The sequence below is a fragment of the Penaeus vannamei genome, chromosome 34 (assembly GCF_042767895.1).
Source record: "Penaeus vannamei isolate JL-2024 chromosome 34, ASM4276789v1, whole genome shotgun sequence".
Classification (NCBI taxonomy): Eukaryota; Metazoa; Arthropoda; class Malacostraca; order Decapoda; family Penaeidae; genus Penaeus; species Penaeus vannamei.
The window spans coordinates 25,458,418-25,483,417 of record NC_091582.1 but is presented as its reverse complement, the minus strand read 5'-3'; the positions used below and the strand labels follow the sequence as shown (position 1 = coordinate 25,483,417).

The 25,000-nt window shown below is 49.1% G+C and overlaps 1 protein-coding gene across 1 annotated transcript in view; it reads left to right on the top strand.

Moving 5' to 3' along the window:
• The window catches only part of LOC113810727 (uncharacterized), a 41,074-nt gene that overhangs the window by 13,446 nt on the left and 2,628 nt on the right, over window positions 1–25,000 (top strand). The window contains exons 2-9 of the mRNA XM_070113324.1: window positions 3,194–3,282; window positions 22,249–22,373; window positions 22,727–22,915; window positions 23,242–23,360; window positions 23,556–23,709; window positions 23,972–24,136; window positions 24,409–24,574; window positions 24,711–24,857. Of these exons, the coding sequence (XP_069969425.1) occupies window positions 3,194–3,282; window positions 22,249–22,373; window positions 22,727–22,915; window positions 23,242–23,360; window positions 23,556–23,709; window positions 23,972–24,136; window positions 24,409–24,574; window positions 24,711–24,857 (1,154 nt within the window). The remainder of the gene's footprint in view (window positions 1–3,193; window positions 3,283–22,248; window positions 22,374–22,726; window positions 22,916–23,241; window positions 23,361–23,555; window positions 23,710–23,971; window positions 24,137–24,408; window positions 24,575–24,710; window positions 24,858–25,000) is intronic.

Genomic DNA, 25,000 nt, shown 5'->3' with positions numbered 1-25,000 from the left:
GATCGTTTTAAGCTTGAAAGTTCTCTATTTTTGCCACGTCTGCCCATCACGGGGCGGAGGCCGGAGGTTGACGGGAGCTCGCGAGGTTCTAGCAGGTTCTCCCACGCTCTCCCCGCTCACGTGTCGCGCTCTCTTCCTCCCTCCTTCTCCTCCTCCTCACCCTCTGCCTCCTCCCTCCTCCCTCCTCCCTCCTCCTCACCCTCTGCCTCCTCCCTCCTCCTCACCCTCTGCCTCCTCCCTCCTCCTCCCTCATCACCCTCTTCCCCCCGCCTTCCTCCTCCTCCCTCCCTCCCTTTTCTTCCTCCTTTTCTTTCTCCTCCTCTCCCCTCCCTCTCACCCTTCCCTCCCTCTCCCTCTCCCCCTCCTGTCTCCCTTCTCTTCTTTCTCCTCTCCGGGTTCTCGTATCTCCCTTCTTTGTGTGTTGTTTTTCTTCACCTTCGTTGTCTTTGCTCGTGTTTCATGTACTGCTACTACCGCTGTTTTTCCTGTATGTATTTTCGTTCGCGTCTCTCTCTCTCTCTCTCTCTCTGTCCCTCTCCCCCTCTCCCCCTTCTCTCTCTCTCTCTCTCTCTCTCTCTCTCTCTCTCTCTCTCTCTCTCTCTCTCTCTCTCTCTCTCTCTCTCTCTCTCTCTCTCTCTTTCCCTCTCTCTCTCTCTCCCCCTCTTTGTTGTTATTCCCCGGGTGTTGCTCCAGGGTACCATCTCTCCCTTTTTTCCCATTCTTATTCGTTTTGATCGATTTTCCTTTTGCTTTCGCTCTCACCCAATTGTATTTTTTCCCCGATCTGAATTAAGCCCCGGAGAGGTTCATCATGGGCACGGTGGCGGTGAACAAGGTCGCGGGGGTAGCGGCCCTGAGGGAGAGGAGAAGGGGCGGGCGGGCGACACTGCCACACGGGGATGGGCGGAGGCCGAATTCGCAAGGGTTTCTGTGTTTCGGGCGTGGGGGTGAAGGGGGGCGGGGGAGGGAGGGAAAGGGGTGTGGGGGGGGGTGTATAGATAGGAGATGGGTTACTTCGTGTGGGAGTGGGAGTAGGAGAGGGAGAAGGAAAAAGAGTAGTAGAGGGAAAGGGAGGAAGCGGGAAGGAAATGAAGTGGGAATGAGAGAGAGAGAGAGAGAGAGAGAGAGAGAGAGAGAGAGAGAGAGAGAGAGAGAGAGAGAGAGAGAGAGAGAGAGGGGGGGGGTGAAAGTATTAATGTGTGAGGAAATGCTGCTCTCTTGAATATTTACGGACGATCAATTTTCCGTTTTTCCTCGCCTTTCCCCAGGGGAGCAGTTTGCCTTCAGTAAACTTTTCCCTCGCCTCACAGCCCTCCTTTTACCAACCCTCTAATGCAACCGCGGCGTGGGCGGCGAGGGCGGTAAATGTTTCTTGACTTTGCATAATGGGCGTGGTTGCTTCCAATTATTGAAATCTTTCTGGTGTTTATCTTTTGTTATTAATCTTGCGTAATTGACCGTTGAAACAAAGACTGGCAAGGATGAATATATTCGAGTGTGAGCGTGTGACAGATTGTGGGCGCGGAGGAGGACGAGCGATGGCTAGGGAGCGCGCGGTGGGCGTGGGCGCGAGTGCGAGCGGGGCTGGCTGGCGAGGCGGCTCAGTGTGCACCGCGGCGCCACCATGATCGCTTGAAGGATCGGCCCTCTTTAGTCCGCAGCGAAGACCGTGTGCGTCGGAGCCGCGCCCCAGTCGTCGTGCCAGAGGCCTGTGAACGAACATCATGTGCGTACCGCCTGCAGAGGCCGTGCCTCGCCGTGCTTGACGTGTGGGGAGTGACGTGTGTGAATGCGTGCTCGGGGGCGCCATGGTCTGGGTGCTGCACGGCGCGAGGGAAGGGAAGGACCTTGGTGAGCAGCGGCTGTGGGCGTCGTGGGTGCCCGCTGCTGCCTTCGAGGCCGGCCAGTGGGTGGCGGCGCCCTTCTCCTGGCCACAAGGGCCCTGCCCTCAGCCCCGCCAAGGGCACCACGCCCGTGGCCAGTATGGGCGCCGCGAAAGCATGTCCACTTTCGACAGCAGGACAGTGTTCGAGGAGATAGCCAGGCTCCACGGCGGGGAGCTCGCAGGAAACCCCCACGTCCGCAGGAAGCCCTGGCGGCCGAATGGTGCCCTGCCCGTGACGGACCTCGCGTTCAGGGAAAAAGAGGCGCCCTCATGGCCTCCGCGCCAGGGCCTTCGAGGAGGGCCGCCTGTCATATGCCAGGGGCGTGAAGACGAGTGTCACGAGGAACGAAAGGACAGGCCAGGGTGGCGCTGGTCCGAGGTATGGTGCCGCGCGTGGCCTCCCCCGTGGGGTGTCAAGGACCTGGGCTGTGTTTCGGGCTGGGCGGACGTGCTGCGGGCGCCTTCCCTGCCCGCCTTCAGTGCAGCCACAGTGACGCAACGCCTCCGCAGCTTTGACTTGCGGGATTTCTTTGGGCATTTATCCTGTTCTGCGGAAAGGAAAGATCTGGAGTGTGAGGGCGCGCCGGGCGGTGGTGCCCCGAGTGATGCCGCCGGGGCCGGGGATGGGGGCGTGTTGTGGTGGGCCAGCGGGTGCCTGTGTGGGAGGGGGGGTGGCAGTCAGAGCCCGGAAGCCTCCGCGAGCCATGCACGAAGCTCGGCGCGACCGACGTCCGGCTCCCCGCGCATGGGACTGCATGACCTCCTCGACCCAGCATCCCTCCTTTCCAAAATACCCAGACCCGGACGACTCCTTGACCTAGACTATCGCGACCTATTGACCTACCTGCCGGTACTCACGATAAAAGGACGACTCAAAACCCTAAGGATGTACATGACCGACAAAATCTTTAGGTAAATATGACAAGTTGACTTGACACACAAAGACGCCTCTCTGCGACGGACCGCTCGCGGCTCGCTTCCGGTGACCACGAGTGACACTCGGGGGACACGAAAGCTCCAACATGTTCACTTTTGTTTTAAGCATGTTTTTTTACGCCCCACCTTCCCTTTTTGCAGAGTGGTTTATCTGAGACAAAAAAAAAATAAATGCCACACCTTTAAAACAAGTTTCGGATGGTCAAAACTAACGGGGGTTATCCCATGTATGTCTGTCTTTGCATACACGCCACTCAAAGCCACGTGTTGTCAACATCGGCTTGAATTGATTGTTCTCTTTCATGTCTTCATTGCAAACAAAATCTTTCTGGACGAGGGAGCGCCACCTAACGGATGTCTTTGTTGTCTCAGGTTGGCAGAGCGAAGAAAGGACGAGGGCAATGAGCAGTACAAGGCCAAGGAGTACCGCGAGGCCCTCAAGCTCTACACTCAAGCTATTGGTGAGTACCAGGGATTTTTTTTCTTTTAACTCTTTAGCTGTATTCTGTGCGGTTTGGTGTTCTCACTCGTGTTGGTTTCTCTCTCTCTCTCTCTCTCTCTGCTTTTTCATTTTCCTTCTCTCTCTTTCCCTTCTCTCTCTCTCTCTCTCTCTCTCTCTCTCTCTCTCTCTCTCTCTCTCTCTCTCTCTCTGCTGTTTCATTTACCTTCTCTCTCTTTCCCTCCTCTCTCTCTCTCTGTCTCCCTGGTCTCTATCTCCTCCCCTCTCGTCTCCGCTCCATATCCTCGCCTCTTTCCTCTCCATCTCCTCGCTTCTCTCCCCTCTCCTCGCTTCTCTCCCCTCTCCTTGCCTCTCTCTCCTCTCTTCTCTTCTCTTCTCCTCTCCTCTCCTCTCTTCTATTCTCCTCTCCGTTTCCCTCACCCATCATCCCTCACTCCCGTTGCTCTTTTTTCTCTCTTCTGCCATCCAATTCTCCTTTCCTTTACCATTCTGCCTGGTGATTTAACGCCTTTTATCGTTATTTTTTGGGATGTTCGTTTTTCTCTCCTGTTATAAACAAGCTGCGTCCTCGTTAGCCTCTATTTATAGCCATCATTTTTTTGCATTTGTGTGTGTGTGGGGGGGAGTGAATAGGTAGTGTGAGAGAGAGAGAGAGAGAGAGAGAGAGAGAGAGAGAGAGAGAGAGAGAGAGAGAGAGAGAGAGAGAGAGAGAGAGAGAGAGAGAGAGAGAGAGAGAGAGAGAAAGAGAGAAGTAGGAAGAAAGGAAGGAAGGGGGCCAAGCGAAGGAGAAGCCTCGCCCTCCTCCCCCCCTCCTCCGCCCATGAGAAGTCGGCCGGCCGCGACGGGAGCGTCATCGGCCGGAAGAAATTCCATTCATTGTGTCTTCTCCGATTCACTTCCACTTCAAGCGTGGGGCGTCCGTCTGCAAGCACGTCCGAACAGTTTTTTTTCCGAAGCTTCTGTTCTTGGCTTTGGTTTGTTCATTCCGTCTCCTCTGAGTCCTCATGATGAGTCTGTATTCAACCATTTGTTGGTTCTCCTCTCCTGCGCCTCTCTACCTCTTCTACTTCCTTTATTTCCACTATTTCCTCTACCTCCTCTACCTCCTCTACCTCCTCTACCTCCACCCTTTTTACCCTTCTTCCTCCGCCCCTCCTTTCTCTTTAACCCCCTCCTCCGCCCCCCCCCCCCATAGAACCCCTACGCGCGCGGCCGGTGCAAAGTATGAAGGTTACCCGGTCAGGCGGATGTCTTCCAGCCCTCGCCAAGGTCTCGCGTCGGGGAAATAGCTGTCGAGCGTAATGTGAAAAGGATTACGGGTCTGGCTTGTACGTGTTCGTCTCTCTCTATATATATATCTGTCTGTACGGCGTCGGTTCGTTGTTTTGTTGTTGTTTTTTTCTATATTTTGTTTTCTTTTTTTCATTTTTGTTCTTTAGTGTCTCTACGTCGTTTTTTTTCTTTCTCCTTTTTTTTCTTTTTGTTCTTTAGTTTCTCTCTATTTACATAGGTTTATTTGTTTTTCTATCTTTTCTTTCCTTTGTTCTTTTTTTGTTTTATTTTGTCGTTCTTCAGTTTCTCTCACTCTGCATCTTTTTTTTCTCTCTTTTCTTTTTATTTTGTTGTTCTTTAAGCTCGTGTTATCCGTTGCGTTATATTACCGTCACCGCTAACACCCACACGGGCGCACGTCGGAGATCGCGAGAAAATGGATTTTGTTTATGGCGAGTTTGGAAGTTACTCGAACTAGACAAAACAAACCCTAATCGTTAAGTGCTTTTCCGTTGTAAAAAAGAGAAGATTTACGGAAGTCCATGCGAAAACCGCCATTTTAACGGGGCACAATAAGACTCATTTTCGAGTGATAGGGCCGCTCCCCGAGGCTCTCGTTGGTGGCATCTTCGCTAAGTAACTGGGACACTCCGGGGGCCGAAATTGCGCCGAAGGGCCCCTCACTCGGCTTTACGATCGGTTCCTGTAATCGCGTTAAGGTTGAGGATTAAAGTGTTCGGGAAAGCTTCATAGGGAAATTTCAGTCTTTCATGTTGGGGAAATTTCATAGTCTTTAATGTTCGGGAACTTTCATAGTCTAATGTTTTGGTAACCGTCGCGTTTAGTGTTTTGGGAATTTTATAGTTTTTTGATGTTTTGGAAACTTCCCCGTGTTTTAATGTTTGGGGGGAATTTTTAAGCGTTTAAGGCGGCATTGTGAGGACGCTGCTTCGTTATAGATGTAAATCCGAATGTGTGAATGGAAGTGCGCCACGGTCTCGTTGTAGATGTAATCAAATTGAAACGGCAGAAATGTGTGTCGGCCGACCTTCCATCCTGATCTACGTTCGAGTTAGCAACATTGTGTGTGCCTCCGCTTCGTTTTGAAGAATCTTGATAGGGGAGACTATGGAGGAAATCTTTTCTTTCTAGTCTACGTGATCCTTTTTGTCTATCCCTCTCGTTGTCTTTTCACTCATTATTCTCATCAGTGTAATTGGGAAGAGTAGCACTTTTTTCCTCACTTGCACCGTAGTTAATTTCTTTCCCGAAAACAAGTCCGTAGCTGCGTCAGACCCAAAAGATTCGGCGGTCTTGCGGCAGAGTTCGTACGTAATATCTGCAGTGCTGTCGGCGGCGCTGCGATGACGTATCATGTCGCCGCGGGCGGTTTGTGGCCGGACGGGCTCTCGTTAGTGTGGGGGGGGGGGGGGTAGCGCGGGGGGAAAATAGAGCTCTAACCAGAGGTCTGGATATGCAACTTTAAGTCTTGCTACACACCAGGGTTATTGTTTTGATGTGCGTATGTCTTGTACATGTATTTTGTTATTACTGATGACGGATCCTCATCAGGAGCAGCGCTAAGTATTACCGTGACAAGCGCCATCGCCGCCAGCCCGGGCGGTTCCCATGATTGCCAATAGGCGGTGCTATCTTGGGAAACACTAGTCAGCAAGATGTTTATGTTAGGAGCGCGCTTAAATACTCACTGGCACTAAGGGGCACTCACTCTCCACCCCCTCTCTCCCCCGCCATTCGCCGCCGCCGACGCACAAGGTGATCGATGTAAAACCTCTTTTTTCACGATTGTTTGGTGTCCCAAGGAAATCGGGTCCGGGGCGTCGGCACTCGAGTGTTTACCTACAGTGACCCCCCCCCTCTCTCTCTCTCTCTCTCTCTCTCTCTCTCTCTCTCTCTCTCTCTCTCTCTCTCTCTCTCTCTCTCTCTCTCTCTCTCTCTCTCTCTCTCTCTCTCTCTCTCTCTCTCTCTCTCTCTCTCATTGTGGATGTTGTTGCTATCAGTATATAGTGTCGTTGTCATATTATGATGATGATTTTTTAGCATAGCTATTTTTTCTATGTTACTGTCGTAGGGATTATTGTAGTCGTGTTAATACTTCGTTACAGTCGCTGCCCCCTTTGTAAACAGTAGTATTATTGTTTGTCGTTTGAATGGGTTTAAGATATGAGGTCTGTGTTCGAATGCCTGGATTTTTACTTTATTATCTAACCTTGTATAAAAAAACGGGAACTTTGAATCATTTGACGCTGCAGTTGCTTGATACCGTTGGTTTGTTGTTTTTTGTTGTTCTTTTTTTACATCTTTGTCAGCCATTTGGTAACGAATGACTAAGTAGTGTTTTGTGCTCGTCAGATTGGATTTTATGTGAGATCTTAAAATATTTTCTCAGATGAATTGCTTTCTGGAACGGAGTTTTATGTTTGCTTGTTTTTTTGTTTGTTTTTTTTTTTTGTGCAGCTTCGGCCTGTCTTCCTCTTCCCCTCCCCCTTTTTGCATTCGATCTAGATAGGGAAGTCTGGCACAGGCCTGGCCGACATATTTTCGAAATCAGGTGGTATTTGTTGTCTCTACTCTGCCTATTGTCTTTTTTTCTTATTCATATTCTTGTTCGAAATCAAGTGGTCTGGGTTGTTTTTCGCCAGACATAGAGGACCTTCATAACTATTCATCGGCTACCCATTTCTTTATTTTCGTCGTGTTTGTCCCAGGGGTCGGAGGGGCTAATGAGATACTGGTCTTAATGAAGATTTCTTTTTTTCCTGTGTGTGTGTGTGTTTGTTTGTTTGTGTAGAGTGAGAGTATGAGAGTCCCTAATTAGCCGGTCTTTAAGTGTGGCTATTATTTATAAGGTGTGGTTCTTGTTCTCGGGAAATATTAATTTTATTCCAAGATTCAAGGAACGGGCGATGCAAGCCTGGTGTGACTTGTCGGGGAACCTGTCGACGCCCACACCTCGCCCACGGTTTCGTGTTCTAGGTTTGTGTTTCTCTCTCTCCTCCTCCTCCTCCTCCTCCTCCTCCTCCTCCTCCTCCTCTCTTCTCCTCTCTTCTCCTCTCTTCTCCTCTCTCCCCCTATCCCCTGCTCCGACTTCCCCTCCCCCCCTGCCCCTTTTCCCCCTCCCAACCCCCTACCCGTATCCCCCTCCCCCTGCCCCCTTCCCCTATCCATCTATCCATCTATCCATCTACCGTTACCCTCCGAAGCCCGTCCTGACGCGCGGCTCCCTGACTTGCGTTGTGCGCGTCCACGAAGGCCGGCGGATGACTACCGGGGCGCGTCGCCCGGGGCAGCCCGACGCCCCCTCGCCCAGCGCCTTCGCCTCCGCGGGGCATCGGAGCCAGTGCGTGCCGCTGATTCGCCGTAATCGCTGCCTGTCATGCCGCGCAAGGTAGAGGGAGGGATAAGTGCGGGGGGAGGGGGTGTCCTGTCAGTGCTTGGATCGGCCGTCAGTCCCTGGCGGGCACTTGATGGGGAGGGACGCGTGGGTCTTCATCAGCTGATTGGTTGATGGGGGAGGTGAATGGGGATGGTTGGGGGGGAGGGGGGAGGTAAATGGGCGGACAGGGAGGTTGTTAGGAAATTGCGGTGCCTTACTGCCCCCTCGGATGGGCGTCGGCGAGGAGCGAAGGGCCCAGTCGTAGTCTGTGATTGGACCCGAGGGTGACGTCAGAGCTAATCCGGAGGTAATTTACGAGTGGGATTCGATGTCACAGCAGGTAATGGGGGCGGAGGGAGGGGAGGGGGGGGGCGGTGTCAGGTGTTAACCCAGATGTGGTGTGAATTTGTGTTTGTGTTTCTTTTCTCCGTTTATGAGGGAGGAAGGGGTGGAAGGGGTGATGCCTTTTACGCGTTTTTCTCACTCGTGCCTTCTTATGGCATCCGGTTATTTTCTTTTATGAGATGAGATGATGGGAGGAGGCGACAGGAAAAGAGAAACTAAAAGAAAAAAAGTTTTATTGGTATCATCTCAAGCCATCAATTGAATTAATGAGCTTCGAATTAGCATGCGGAGAGAGAGTCGAGATGTAGGGAGGAGATGCTTTCACTCCGTCGCAGTGGAGGCTTCTGCCTTGGCAAGCAGGAGAAGGGCTTTGTGGAGGAGGGGGAGGGGAGGGAGGAGGGCCTGTTCCCGTTAGCAGGAATTATCCGTTGATTTGCAAGAGTTGTTGAATGAAATGTTTGTGTGAATGTTTCTAGCCCTTGTTCGTCGTTAATCCCAGGGAGCGTTTAATCTGTTATGTGATTTAATTTGTTGTATAATGATATTTTGATCGGAATTTAGATATCAGGCGAGTGGCATAAGCCGCGTGGCCGACTTGGCTGAATCCGCCGAGGGTGCGAGGAGCGGTGTTGAAGGAGAGGGATGCGGACGGGCCGGCGGCGGGGGGCGGGTCCGGCGCGGGCGTGCCAGGCCGCTTGAAGGGGAAGCGGTGGCAGAGGTCGGGATCACTGCCCTCACGAACGAGCTGTAATCCGCCCCTCCTCTCTATCCTCTCTATCCTTTTCTCTTTCTTCCTCTATTCTCTCTCTCTCTCTTTCCCTGGCTCCCCCTTCCGCGTCACCGCCACGAGCTACTGGTTGTGTCCGCGCGCGCACTTTTCGTTGCACTTTTCCTCACCCGAGGCTCTCGCGTGCCCCCCATTCGCTGACATTTACGCGCGTGCCCCCGGGGGATGGGTTAGACCAGGCCTGATTGTCTGCTCTGCCCGGTGGACTTCGGGGGCCGCTCTCTCTCTCTCTCTCTCTCTCTCTCTACTCTCTCTCTCTCTCTCTCTCTCTCTCTCTCTCTCTCTCTCTCTCTCTCTCTCTCTCTCTCTCTCTCTCCCTCCCTCCCTCCCTCCCTCCCTCTCTCTCTCTCTCTCTCTCTCTCTCCCTCCCTCTCTCTCCCTCTCTCTCCCTCTCCCTCTCTCTCCCTCTCCCTTTCTACCCACCTCCGTCCTTCCTTTCTTCCTTCCAACCCCTCTCCCTCCATCTTCCTAGTCCCATCCTCTCTATCTACATATTTCCACATTTGGCCAGGTTTCTCTGTGTTTTCCGTGAAATTCGAAGACTAATCGTAAACACAACATCGTGCAGACTGTTTACGGCGCCGTGGTATGGTTTGGTTTTGCGGTCTGAGGGTGTGGGTAATAGTAGTGTACCGTGGGAGACGCAATTCGGGGGGAGGAGGGGGGGGGGGGGAAGGGCCGACTTCCCCGACGTACAAGGAGGCCACCGAACACGCGGACACACCTTCGCGTCGCAACAGGTGGTCGGTCTCGTCGGGGTGAGGGTGGGGTTAGGGATGGGGGAGGGATAGGGGGATTCTGCTCCCCCCCTCTCTTCCCGTTCCCCCTTTCAGTTCGGACGCTGGAAGAAAACGGTGGAGAGAGGGGGACTGTGGCCTTTCCCGGTTATCCTCGTTGGGTTTGGGACATTTTTTGAAGAAGTATGGGGTGGCATTGAATGTTTGAGCGAATATGTGCATTTTTTGTGCATTGTCTTTCTTACCCCCCACCCCCCTACCCCCACCCTTCCCCCTTTTCTTTTGTGCCTTTTTCCTGGTCAAAGGCTCGGTTTAGACTGAACTCATTTCTTTATTGTTCTGCATAATTCTTTTTTGTTCGAAATAAGAAATGGATTTTTAAGAAAGGCTTAACACACGCACGCGCGCGTGTACAAACACACACACACACACACACACACACACACACACACACACACACACACACACACACACACACACACACACACACACACACACACACACACACACACACATATATGCTTATTTATGCATACGCCATGATTATGCACGCGTACGCACTGTCTCGCCGGTGAAAGCAGCGCTCTCGTAACCTACTCCATGACCGGAAGCCCTTGTCATTAGGCTCAGATGATTACTTATGTGACAGGCAGGTAATGAGCGTGGAAAAGGTGTTTCCCGGGCATTAGGCGGGGATGGCTGCTGTTCTTTTTCTTTCCTTTTTCTGTTGTTGGTTTTCTCGGTTGCTTGTGTTTCATTGATAGGAAATGGTTGCTGTCTTTGGGTTGGTGTAGTGTTAGGTTGAGGCATGGTTGAGGCCATATTGATGCGGAAGATAATTTATTGGGTTTTAGTTGTTGTCTTGTCAGCACTAAGAGTACTTTGACATATTATGATGGTATTAATACATCGCGACGAATGGGTAGCAGTTGCATTCAGGGTAAAGGTCCGCTTCCCTGTGGCTGGCCAAGGGCGGGCGCCGCGGGCCGTCTGCCCTCCTTGGTGACGTCGGTTCGCGCCGCCGCCAAGCAAGCAGGGAATTTTTGCATCTGATCTGTTTGTAGGTTAGGAGTTCAATCGCGCTCGCCGCCGAGGTCGACTGTTGTGCCTTCAGCGCCCCGGGTGACGGCGGACCTTTGGCGCGGCGTCGGCTCTCCTCCGGGGCAGGTCCCGTGCCCGACCTTCGTCTCCCTTCGTGGAGAGCGAGTAATTATGGCGTTCATGTTGACATTAAGGTTATAATGGTTCGTGTGAGCGTTGGGGCTGCGGGGCTAAGGGCGCAAGAAGCGATATTGATGCAGATTCCGCAAACGCTGCCCGTCCAGTCGACCGCGAATGGACGGGAAAACGATAGCGGGACTTTACAAAGGCCAAGATGCAACACTTAAAAACGTTTAGTGGATGATAGCGGTTGCCTAATGTCCGCTGAAGAGCCCCGAGTGCCGGTCCGCCCAAGCGCTTGACATAAAGCTCCCCGCGACGCAGTCATCAGCTGGCCCGGGAGACGACGGACCTGTTTTTGTGCGGCCTGGCTCGAGGAGGCGCCTCCCATTCGCTCGCGGGGGACATGGAGCAATATGGAATTTATCTCGCCCCCTCCACCCTCCCCCGACCCAATTTTAAAAAGTGTCATCCGTGAATTAGCGCGGTTGGAGCGTCCCGGGGCCCCGTAGGAGGGCGAGGAGCGGAAGGCCACCGATGCCAGGATTGTTCAAAGCTAGGGTAGGTCAGCTGGGTGGATGATCACGGGAGGGGGGGGGGGTCAGTTGATACGTTTATGGCGCCACTTAACAGCGATGGCCGGATGGCTTGGGCGTCGGGCGAGCGGAGGCGCGGGCGAGGGGCGATAAAGCCTTGGCCACGTCGTGTTGGTGTGTCACCTGGCCGCACGAAGTGGCTGTCCACCCGCGGAGGATTTTCTTTAAACTTGCTCAGCTTAATGCCCCATTTTCGTATCACATCACGCTTTGCAGGGCGGCAAGTTGAGGTAATGTAGGCGTGACGGAGCAAAGGTGCAGGAGGAAAAACAGCGGCGTGTGGTGTCCGCTGCCCGTCGCCGCGAAGGCCGCTTGCCCCGAGCCCGGAGCCCCTCGTGCCCGGGAAGCTCCTTGCTCGAGGAGGAGTGTGCCCTCGCCCTGCAAGTGCTCGAGGGGGGGGGGGTGCCTGAGATGATAGATGGCAGATCGTGTAGCGGGAGGACGTAATACAGTTATCAACCTCAAGCTCCGGTGCAGTTCAGGAGGCTCCCGCCCGTATCCCGCGGCCCAGCCTTGACCATTTTCAGCTAAATGGTCCAGTTTCCACCTAATTTGGCGGAATTATACCGCGACCACCCACGTGGAGCCTGTCAGTTTGCCCTGCTCCCAACCCCCTCCCCCCTCCCCTTCCACTTTTTCTGACTTGCCTCGTCTTTTTCTTGTTTCCCTTTCGTGTTCACATTTCCCGTCTTCATTTTCACCTTATTTTTTTCTTCTCTTTCTCCTTACCTTTATCATCTTCCTATTCCACCTTCTTGTCATTCCCCCCTTTCCCGTCGCTTTACTTTCCTCTTTTCTCTTTCTCTTTCTCTTTCTCTTTCTCTTTCTCTCACTCTTTGGTCAAGTGAAAAAAATACGGAGCACGCCCTGAAAAGTTTTCCTGGCAAATTCGGTAACAATTTAATAAGATATTGATTGCTAAATAGATAAATAGATGAATAGAAACAAACGATCATTTTGACACATACCCTATTAGCTTTTTTACGAAGTTGCTGCAACATTGACTTCATTCTTGGTCTTACTTTTTATTCGGGTCATATTTGTATTCCTGTTGTTTTTGTTTTTGTTGTTTTTTTACTTGGTTGTAGCTCTATTCCTATGTGTTTGTTTTATTGATATTTACTCGTCTCTATCCCTGTTCCTGTTCTTCTTCTTCTTATTCTTATTCTTCTTCTTCCTGGCTGCATAACTGTTCCTGCCTTGTCCTTCCTTCGTACCTAGGGTCATAGGTCATCAGGGGCGGCTTCCTCTCTGCCTGATTTCAGATTCTAAGACAGGGGTTAATCGCGCCTTTTCCCTTCCGTCGTCTCTTTCTCTCTTTCTCTCTCTTTCTCCCTCCCTCCCTCTCCCTCTTTTTCTCCCTCCCTCTTGTACCCTCCCTCTTCTACCCTCTCTCTCTCCCTCTTCTACTCTCCATCTTCTACCCACTCTTCCTCCCTCCCTCTCTCCCTCCTCTTCCCACTCTCCCTCTTTCTACCCACTCTCCCTCCCTCCCTCTCTCCCTCTTCTACCCACTCTTCCTCCCTCCCTCTCTCCCTCTTCTACCCACTCTCCCTCTTCTACCCACTCTCCCTCCCTCCGCCCCTTCCCTCTCTCGCTGTTTGTTTGTCTATCCCTCCTTTTTTCCCTCTCTCTTCTTCGCCTTTGTGGAACCTTGTCCTAGTTCTTCTCGGCGGTGTGTGCGCGTCTTGTGTTTCCTTTGCTGCTGTGTGCATCCGGCGTTGGTATTTAGGTTAGATTGTTCTCCGCGTTTCCCTTTCGTTTATCTTTCTGTCTGTCTTTCGTTGTGAAGAGGATGCTTGGATTTGTGTATTGTGTGTATGTGTGCTGCTTTATGTTCGTGTTCGTAGGTGTTTTTTTCTTTCTTTCTTTCTTTTCTTTTCTTTTCTTTTCTTTCTTTTCTTTTTCGTGTGTGTGTGTGTGTGTGTGTGTGTTTGTGTGCTGCCTTATGTCCATGTTCGTATGTGTGTGTGTTTTATCTGCATGTGTGTGTGTGTGTTCTTTTTCGTGTCTGTGTCTGTGTGCGCGTATCCGATCGTGTGTCGGTGTGTTCAGGAAGTAAGGGAATCTGCCCCGCGCGCACTCTGATGACGCAGGAGAGAAATTTCTGAATAGATTCGGTCGAGAAAGTATTTGTTTATTGGCTTTCTCCTTCACGGAAATGCATCCCGGCGGTCGTGTTTGCTAATTTACTCGTGTTAAAATCGGCGAAACATTAAGCAAGACGCGGAAAATGAGGATCTTGCATGCGCTGCCAGTGTTGCACCGCATTCAGATAATTATTATTTTTCTTTTTCTTTTTCTTTTTTTTTTCTTTTTTTTTCTTTTTTTAACAATTTTCCCGCGCGGTATTGATGGCGTCTTGACATTGCTCCGGCGAGGAGAGGTGGGGGACGAATTGAAAAGTAGAAAAAGATGTATATATATTTTTTTCTATTTAGTCTCTCTCTCTCTCTCTCTCTCTCTCTCTCTCTCTCTCTCTCTCTCTCTCTCTCTCCTCTCTCTCTTTCTCTTTCTCTTTCTCTTTCTCTTTCTCTTTCTCTTTCTCTTTCTCTCTCTCTCTCTCTCTCTCTCTCTCTCTCTCTCTCTCTCTCTCTCTCTCTCTCTCTCTCTCTCTCTCTCTCTCTCTCTCTCTCTCTCTCTCTCTCTCTCTCTCTCTCTCTCTCTCTCTCTCTCTCTCTCTCTCCTCTCTCTCTCCCTCTCCCTCTCCTCCCCCTCCCCCTCTCCCTCTCCCTCTCCCTCTCCCTCTCCCTCTCCCTCTCCCTCTCCCTCTCCCTCTCCCTCTCCCTCTCCCTCCTCTCCCTCTCTCTCTCTCTCTCTCTCTCTCTCTCTCTCTCTCTCTCTCTCTCTCTCTCTCTCTCTCTCTCTCTCTCTCTCTCTCTCTCTCCCTCTCTCCCCATATCTCCATATCTCCATATCTCCACCCTTTCCCTGTCCTACCTCGCCTTCACCCTCCCATTGCTCTACCCCTCCCCCCCTCCGGTCTTCTCTCCCATACGCCCAACTAATGCTGACGTCACGGGAATTTATTGTCTCTCTTCCATGTCTATTTGTCGTAAGTCGATACTTTGCATTCCGCCTTGACTTTGGAGAGAAAGAAGAGAAGAAAGAAAGAAAGAAAGAAAGGAAGGAAGCAAAGAAAAGGAGAGAGAAAGGAGGAAGTAAGAAATAGATAAGAAAGAAAGAACGAAAGAAAGGAAGAGAGAAAGAAGGAAGGCAGGAAAGGAAGTAATAAAGGAAGAGAAAGAAGGAAGGAAAGAAAGGAGAAAGGTAGGAGAAGAGGAGGAGGAGGAGGAGGCAAATGAATCGATGAATGAATGAGTGGGGAGAAAAAGAGAGAGACGATGGGCGAAGTATGGGAAGGGGCGGCGGGTCGCGTGCAGGTCTTGAGTGACAGCGCAATGGCCCCCTCCGGGACACTCCGCCGCGTCGAGGAGCAAGGGTCCCGATTGGCAGTATTGAGGGCGCCCCGGAATTTGCTCTGTCTCTGTGTATCTGTCTCTGTGTGTGTATCTTTCTCTTTCTTTCTTTCTTTCTTTCTCTGTCTCTGTTTCTTTCTCTTTGTCTTTCTCTCTCTGTCTGTCTTTGTCTTTCTCTCTCTGTCTGTCTCTTTGTCTTTCTCTCTGTCTGTCTTTCTCTCTCTCTTTCTTTCTCTCTCTCTCTTTCTTTGTCTCTCTCTCTCTCTCTCTCTCTCTCTCTCTCTCTCTCTCTCTCTCTCTCTCTCTCTCTCTCTCTCTCTCTCTCTCTCTCTCTCTCTCTCTCTTCTTCTCTCTCTCTCACTCTCTCTTTCTATTTCTTTCTCTCTCTCTCTATTTTTCTATCTCTCTCTCTCTCTCTCTCTCTCTCTCTCTCTCTCTCTCTCTCTCTCTCTCTCTCTCTCTCTCTCTCTCTCTCTCTCTCTCTCTCTCTCTCTCTCTCTCGCTTGCTCACACACACGCACACACTCATTCGTTCACTTACTCTCTAGTTCTGGATCATATTCCTCCTCATACCGTACCCGAAGACCTTTAAAACTCGTAAACATTTTAAGGCATTGCGAGATGTTCCTTTCTGGCTTGCACATTTCCCCCTCGACGTGTGCCTATAAAGTTCGTATAAAACCTGCATACAAAAGCCGTATTCCCGTTCGCTTGATGCCTGGCCGTGCTGTGGCTGTCCCCGTATCTCTTGCATTCGAAGTGCAGCGGTGGCGGCCGTAAGGGAGATAGCGAGAAGGGCGCGAGCGAAGGGTTCAGGGGCGTTCGGGTCACAGGTCACGTGGCCGTCTCTGAGACCCCCTACAGCCCCTGCGGAGGAAATTCCAGGGCATAATGGGAGTAAACTATAGCATTTACATACGATTAAGTTGGTTAATCGATAGTGTACTATAACCGCATCGGGGGCGAACGTTTTCATTTTCATTCATATTTTCCTACTTCCTGTGAATGAGTCGCGTTTCAATGGCGAGGGGGATGTCCGTTAGTTAATTGTGGGTTGGCGGCCCGTAGAGTTGTGCGCGGGCTGCGAACGCTTTCCCGGCCGAATAGATATCTTGTGTCTTGTGCGGAGTGGCAGTGATCGTGGATACGGGATCACGAGCATAATTGAAACATAAATCTTTATTTTCTTGTAGATTGGTCGGTATATAGTTTTAGAACCCTGGCAAGATAGATTTTAGTGATCCTCGTTTGTTTTGAGCCGTGGTATAATCTGTGTCTTGCGGAAGATTCCTGGGCAGTAACGGCCGAGACGGAACAAGTGTTTGCATGAAGCTGCGTCTGTGACGTGGCCGGTGACGTAGGTAGCGCGTGACGCATCACGATTTTTATGCCCAGTGACTTTGGCCGAAATGGAGGGGGAGGGTGGCAAAGGACAGTCCCCAAGCCTCTACACGTAAGTTCCGGGCATTACCTGCCTTATTTGTCGTCTTTATGAAGTCTAATGGTGATGGGCAGTGACGGCGAGGGGAGAGAGACGGGAATCGCGAGTGGGGAGGAGGCGAGGGGAGGGAGGCACGCAGGCGTCGGGGCGAGGAGAGCAAGGCGGAAGGGAGGGCGGAAGAGTCCGGGTCAGTGCGCGGGAGAACAGGGCGGGGAAGGTGCGTAGAGTGTCCGCCGGGCGAGGGGACAGGCGCTCCGAGGGGACGGGATGTGGCAGAGCAGCGGGCACGGGCGGAGGGCAGAGGGGAGGCGCAGCCCTCGAGGCGGCGCCACAGACGCCCAGGGCGCGAGGAGCCGGCTGGAGGAAGTGTGCGCTTGACGTAATATATTATTTTCGAGACGTGAGCTGCAGCCAGGTGTTGCCACGCGTGAACACATGCTTCCTGCGCGCTAATGACGCAGCCAATGTGCGAGTGCGAGTCGGCTGTCCTTAAGAAATGGGGACTCGTTTTGTCATTAAATAGTTTAGAATTTGTGAAAGGAAAATGCGGACAAGGAAAGACACACTTGCAATGTATAGACGTATCCCGGGAAGGCTGAGAGGACTGTACGAGCGCATGCCCCATCCTTGCTCGATTCGTGCCCAGGGCACGCCTGTGCCAGGCTTGCAAGGGTCTGACCCCGCCTGTATTTTGGTCGCCGGCCGCCTTCGTATCGGTATGTGATGATGCACGTAATATTGGCGTCTTTCAGTGACAGAATTCACAAGTTCAGTTACGGCGAAGAATAGCTTTTCCGCTCGCCAAAGGCCAGGGGATGGGAGCCTGCCGTCCTTCCTCCCTCGGGCGCTCCATCCGTTGTTTGAGAGGCTGACTGTCCACATTGTTGCCCTTAAAATAATAAAAAACGGAAAGCTACTAAAGTTTCTCGCGGGGATTATGGTGTTAGTTTTGCGTGATCATCTTGAGCTCTGATTTTATCTCCCTCTTAAGACGCTGAACAAGATGCACAGCCGTTGCAGGGCGGCTTATTGATGCATGAAGATTAACTTGTCAGATACGTTCTGTTGAAGCGAAGTAGCACCAAAGTTTATTTTCCTAACATTCGTAAATTCTTGTTTTTGCGGTTTATTTGATGAAGCTATTTTAGTCCTTAGATTTATTGCCACTTGAGGAGCCATTCTTTCGAAGGTTGACGATTGGTTCAAGGGAAAAGTGTTGCAATATTGCAGGAAATAGAAGAGCAGCACGTGATGCTAATTTCTCAACAAATAAATAGTGTTGCTCTGTTGCCTCACGTTGCGAAAGAGGGCGGCCACTGCAATCCGGAGAGGTGCATCCGCCCCAGATAGGGAGAGGGTCGCCCGTTGACCTGTTCTGAAGGGGTCGTCGAGAGGGGGCGCGAACCCGTGACAAGGGCCAGTGAAAGAGGACTAGATCATCGAAAGAACACGAGCTAGAATGCAATGAGAAAGGGACTCGATAAGCATGCGTTGACATGATTTTTTTTCCTTATCAGGGACTTTTGACTGACGTCGACATTTGAAGGATTTTGAGTTTGACGAAATGGCAATATGGACGACGTCGTTAGCCCGAAGTTTTAGTGCTGTAGGATATGGACGCTGTGTCTGGCCGTAGATGCCGTGCACAGGCGCTGATATTCAGTGCGAGAAGTGTAGAAAGTCGAAAGCAACCAGGTTGTGTGTGGCGTAGGAAGCGCAGTCATACGACAGAGGAGCTTCGCCCTTTTCCTGGAGAAGCGGCCAGAGGAGCGGGATGCCGCGACCTGCGAAACCCTGGCCCCGACGTGACACCGACGGGGGGGCATGAGTCGCGGCAGGAGGAGAGCGCGGGGAGGGGGGAAGGGGCGGTATGGGGGCATCTCCTCGCACCTCACGCCCACGACCACGACGACTACGGGCACCGCGAAGGACGCCACCGACTGTTATGCTTGGAGGAACGCGGCCAGGGATGCTGGTAAGGACTCCTTAGGGATGGGTTGGTCTGCCGAGGCATTCGAGTACGACTTTTGTATTATTTTCCTTCACTTTTTACAGAACATGTTGGGGGGGGGGGGATGCGGCATCAAAATCCATCTTTCTTATCTCGGACGCTCCTTGAACCCATTAGCGCGCTCTAGTTTTTGTCGGGTCTGCATCGGAGCGTGAAGCGCGAGTGAAGTCTTTGTTTGGCGCGTGTTTCCATCGCCCGATGATCGGTAATTTCCCTTGCTAACTGATACCTGACGAACGAGTGGGGAATGCGCTTTCGATTTATTAATATTATTTTTTATGATAACTTCAGGTTAGGGGAATTGAGAGATGTTTGAGGCTGAGCTTCTGTCGGCCAGTTTTTGTGCTGGTAACTACGAGTTCAGATGACACTGGCAGCAGCACCTTGGTCGGCACGGTGTATGGTCTTGTAGTCATTATGGAACGGGGATTTGGGAATTAACTTTTTTTTCTTAAACGGCATTATCAGCCTACGAGTTTCGTTAAGTCATTGCCGTTAATGTGGTGGCCGCTATGGCTTCCGTGGGGCTATTTTGGGACCACGTTCTCTTCTTTGAACGTGAACGCCTTCCCTGCCCTCTCACGCCCCGGAGCCACGTTGCAAGTCATGCAGTGGGCACGGGGAGGGGGGGGTGAGGGTTGTGCGCGGCGTCGGCGCTGGATGCCTTTGCTCTCGCAGCCAGCAAAGGTCAGGGGTTCAGCCGAGACAGGTAGCGCTGCATCTCAAAGGCTGGTTTGGGCGGCCTTGCTGGGTCCTTGGTGCGACCTCTTCGGAGTGCGCGATTAACTGTTTGACCTTTTAGCAGAAATATCCTCGTGCTATTTGAGTCCAGAAAGTAATCATAATTGGCTTTTGTGCGACGGGTTTGACGTCGCCGCCCGCGTCTGGGGGACGTCACCTCGGAGGCGCTGGAGGGCTCGTCGGTGTCGTAAACGCCCGCCCTTCTTGGCACGGAGGAGGCAGCTTTATCGCCCTCGCAGGACTAATGGCGCTTGTGGTTAGGCGAAGGGAGAACAAGAAATGTGTAGTGTGTTTTATGTATTGTCGTGTCAGTCTCTCGCCCATATACTATTCTGTCCCTTCTTGGCCGTTTTTATTCGGTATCAATTTCGTTCAGAGACGCTCCGGTACGCTTCTCTGCGCTACGTCAGTTGAATCATCAACCTCTGCTGTTCCTTTTTTTCATTCTTATTCGTGCCTCGTTCCCCTGTTCTTCATTTAAAGCAGTAAAGGATTAAATACAAAGGAGAATGACTTGCCATGTTTACCCCAATTGCCTCGCGTGTTAGTACGTCCATCCTGTCTTAAAAACAAAGCCTGGCATCTCGGCGGCCATCAAGAACAGGACGCAGAACGGGCTCTCTTAATCACCAGCGACACCGTGGTATGCGCTCTCCGCTGGCCCGTCAACAGCTGAGTTCGAGGTCCGCGCGGCATTAGTGATGGTGGTTAGAGATGTGATTTTTTTTTTTTTCGTTAGGTTTGTTATCATCGTCATATTTCATCGTCTTCGTTGGTGTTGATTGTGGTATATTTTTTTCATGTTGGGTTGTCGAGTGTAGAGAGTTGTTTTCCTGAAACACGAGAGGACATTTAAGATTTATGTGAGAGGACGGCGCTTTATTTAAGGACTATATTTCTTTCTCTCTCTCTCTCTCTCTCTCTCTCTCTCTCTCTCTCTCTCTCTCTCTCTCTCTCTCTCTCTCTCTCTCTCTCTCTCTCTCTCTCTCTCTCCATCTCTCTCTCTCCATCTCTCTCTCTCTCCATCTCTCTCTCTCTCCATCTCTCTCTCTCTCCATCTCTCTCTCTCTCCATCTCTCTCTCTCTCTCCATCTCTCTCTCTCTCCATCTCTCTCTCTCTCCATCTCTCTCTCTCTCTCCATCTCTCTCTCTCTCTCCATCTCTCTCTCTCTCTCCATCTCTCTCTCTCTCCATCTCTCTCTCTCTCCATCTCTCTCTCTCTCCATCTCTCTCTCTCCATCTCCCTCCCTCTCTCCCTTTCTCTGTCTTTCTTGTGTGTTTTTGTTTTTTTTATGGTTATACGTCTGTCTTTCTCGTGTCCGTGCCGCAAAACGGGTTTGGATCTAGGCAAGTTAGCGTCGTTGTTGGTTTTACTCGTCAGCCGTAGATAAAGGAGACCACGCACGCCGTCCTCGCTTTTACGGCCCGTTTGCATCGTTAGCGCTAGTGTTGGCTCCGGTTATGGCGGGACAAACACGGGCAGATTGTGGGTAAACCGAGGCCCTGGGGTTGTGCAACGTGTTGTCCGTCAAAGTGCGGAACATTGATTTATAATTTGGCGGCTGATGGCTATTTCGATGTGTTTGCTGTTGTTGTTGTCGTTGTTGTTGTTGTTGTTGTTGTTGTTGTTGTCTTTTGGGATTTGATATATTCTTTTTTATCTTGACGTGTTTACCTGGTATTGGGAGTAATTATCTCTCTCTCTCTCTCTCTCTCTCTCTCTCTCTCTCTCTCTCTCTCTCTCTCTCTCTCTCTCTCTCTCTCTCTCTCTCTCTCTCTCTCTCTCTCTCTCTCTCTCTCTCTCTCTCTCTCTCTCTCTCTCTCTCTCTCTCTCTCTCTCTCTCTCTCTCTCTCGCTCTCTCTCGCTCTCTCTCTCTCTCTCTCTCTCTCTCTCTCTCTCTCTCTCTCTCTCTCTCTCTCTCTCTCTCTCTCTCTCTCTCTCTCTCTCTCTCTCTCTCTCTCTCTCTCTCTCGCTTTCGCTTTCTCGCTCTCTCTCTGAATCTCAATTTTACTCACTCATTCACTCACTCTCACACTTTTTGTACACATTATTATTCATCGTGTAACTTTTTATTGTGAAATGAATCGACTTGGAGAGCGTCGAGAACGCCAGGCACAAGACGCGCACAAAGGGAGTCATACCCTCGATCGAAGTCCCTCGGCCGCAAGAAAGGGCGGCGGGAGAGAAGGCGTGGGAATTTGCCCATCTGGGACCCCTCCCCGCGGAGCCACTTGCCCCACTCTCTCTCACATTCTCTCTCTCTCTCTCTCTCTCTCTCTCTCTCTCTCTCTCTCTCTCTCTCTCTCTCTCTCTCTCTCTCTCTCTCTCTCTCTCTCTCTCTCTCTCTCTCTCTCCCTCCCTCCCTCCCTCCCTCCCTCCCTCCCTCCCTCCCTCCCTCCCTCCCCTCCCTCCCTCCCTCCCTCTCTCTCTCTTCCTCTCTATCCCTTCCTCCCTCTCTCCTTCCCTCTCTCCCAGTTTATGATGGTTCAGAATATTGGGCAGCAATAGTTGTTTATTGTAATGTCCCATAAAACTAGCATGTCGCCGATACAAGCGACCCGCGGAAAGCACCGAACGCGACGATTCCGGTCTCGTAGCAAAGCTGTAACATGTACTGAGGAAATTTCAGGCAAAACATCGGAAAGACAGAACACTCCCACAACTCTCCTTGTGGTATTTAGTGGACTTCTAAGGCTTATTTTGTAGAATGTTGGCACCTTTAACTTACCAGCTTATTTAGTGGTCTTTGTGATGATGATGTTGAAGTGTGAAAAGAAAAAAAAGTTGACATATGAGTTTTGAAGTTCGATTTTTGGGATTTTACACTTTTTGTGTTTTTATTATTATTATTATTATTATTATTATTATTATTATTATTATTATTATTATTATCATATTATCATTATCATTATTGTTATGACTATTGTTATTGTAATACTTTTGACTTTTGTTGGTATTGTTATTACAGTTATTATTACCTATAATTTGAGTGATAAAGCCATATATTATCACTTTTTAGAGTATGAGCACTTTTTTAATGTGAATTTCTTGTTTTACAGAGCTATGTCCAGATTGTGCAGCGTATTACAGCAACCGGTCAGCATGTTACATGATGCTTGGGAAGTACAATGAGGCCCTCAATGATGCCAGAGAGGCTGTGCGATTAGATAAAAATTTTGTCAAGGTAAGAACTTTTTTCTCTTTTCCTTATATTATTTATTTATTTTATTTATTTATTTTTTTTTATTTATTTTTTTTTTTTTTTTTCTCCTATGTGATACACAACTTTGTCCAGTAGTCTGATTATGAATCCAGTTAGAATTGTTGTTTTATTTTTAGTTATTCATGTATTTATGTATTTATGTATTTATTTATTTATTTATTTAGCCTCTTTGTCTAGTTAAATGGCTGTGTTTTTAAGTTATATTCTTGTTGTTTTTTTCAGAATTAAAAGGTATATATTATGTAATAAATATTCCTCCGTTTTCGGAGTTTTAAATACCATTTTTAATTAAAAGGTCACCTTTTTATCCACAGGGATACGTTCGCGTCGCAAAATGCAACATTGCCCTCGGGGATGCTAATGCAGCTCTGTCAGTGCTGCGTCAGGCAGGAGAGCTCGAGCCCAACAACAAAGCAATCCGTGACGAAATCAACAATGCTCAGGCCCTTATCCGCTGCAATGATGAAATTGAGAAAGCAACCACAAAGGGTGATTACAGGACGGTGAGTAAGAGCTGGAGTCCTCAGATTTTTTTTGCCCAGGTTATTTGAGGAATGAAACTAAAGTCAAGAGAAAAGTTAGAATGTAGAGTGATCTTAAAGGAGTAACTTATACCCTTTCATCTGATGTTTCATATGAAATACTCTTGTGTTATGAGACTAGCAAATATTCATGTTGCACCTCAGTCCATCACACTCTTGATTTTGCTTATTATACATTTTTTTTACATTATTTAGAAGGAATTATGCTGTTGAATTTAAACAAACACTTTGATTATGAATATGATGTGTGTTCAAGACAGAAATTGACTCAATAACTTTAATCGCAGGCCATTTTCCACTTGGATCGAGCACTGGATCTAGCAGTTGGGTGTCGAAGCCTTAAGATCACAAAAGGAGAATATCTGGTGTTCCTTCAACGATATGCCGATGCTCAGGAGATAGTCAAGTTCGTAACTTACTCCATTCATTTTTTGTTATTTTTAGTTGTAATCAAGGCTTGAGTAAAATTTTTTGTAGGAATCTAGATTTTTCTATTGGCATTGTACATATTTACATATTTTCTTCATTATTGTATCATTATTGATTGATAACAGTTCCATGAGGAAAATAGATAATTATTATCCTTTTTTTATATTTCCAGTGAGATTCTCCAATACGATAGTGGTAATGCTGATGCCATCTACGTTAGAGGAATGTGTCTTTACTACCAGGACAATGCAGAGGCAGCTTTCAATCACTTCCAGCATGTTCTGCGGTTAGCGCCTGACCATCAAAAGGCTCGTGAAATTTATAAGGTAAGAGCTCTCTTTATTGCAATAGACAATTTTGGTGTAGCTAGGGATTTTTTTTTTTTTTTTGGGGGGGGGGGGGGGGGGTACACTTATTTATAAAATTTATTTATAAAATTCTTATTTATAAAACAAAGGACTTGTATTACCATTTCATATATGGGCAGTAAAGATATTTATTTGATATTCAATGATCCACTGAAAAATTGTAGACTCAGAAATAAGAATTTTCAAATTCATTATTGTTATATAATTTCCTTCATTTCAGAAAGCAAAACAACTCAAATTGAAAAAAGAAGAGGGCAATGAGGCTTTCAAGAGAGGAAACTTCCAGGAAGCTTTCACTCTTTACACAGAAGCCCTTGCCATTGACCCCCTCAACAAACACACAAATGCCAAGCTGTACTTCAATCGTGCCACAGTGGGATCTAAGGTAAGGTCATCTCTCTACATGTTAGAAATACATACTTTTACCCAAGTGTATATTTCTGAATGCCTATCATTTTTTTTCCCTCGCCTTCATTCTTCTTGTTTCTTTTTTTATTATTATTATTTTTCTTTTCTCTTCCCTCCTCCTCCTCCTCCTCCTCCTCTCCACAAATCATACATACTCCAGTAAATTGATATATTAATTTTTAAATATTCATCAAAGATATTCTTAACTGAAGATACTATCAAAGTTTATGATGATTCTTCCTTTCATAGCTGAACAAACTCGAAGAAGCCATCGAGGATTGCACAGCAGCAATAAACCTAGATGAAGGTTACATAAAAGCCTACCTCCGACGTGCCAAGTGTTACCAGTCATTAGAGAAACACGAAGAAGCTGTCAGGGATTATGAAAAAGTTGCAAAATTAGATCGTAGCCAAGGTAAGCCATACACAGGTACTGTACTTGCTCACTTGTACACATGTGTGTATGTATATACACATAAAATCCAGAAATTGAGATTTAGTAATATATCCAAGCTTATATTGTTAAGAATGGAACTAATTTTTCCCCACAGAACATAAACGGTTACTACATGAAGCCAAGATTCAGTTGAAGAGGTCAAAGAGGAAAGATTACTACAAGATTCTTGGAGTCAACAAGAATGCCTCAGATGACGAGATTAAAAAATCATACCGAAAAATGGCATTGGTACATCATCCAGGTAAATTCATGTCTATCATTGTTTACTTGTATCTGTTTTTAAAATTTGAGGGAAATATTGTTTTGAGAATCTTGAAGGTCATTATTCAGTTGAACTAATCATTTTTTAAAAATTTTCTATCCACTTTTTGGGTATTGAAATTA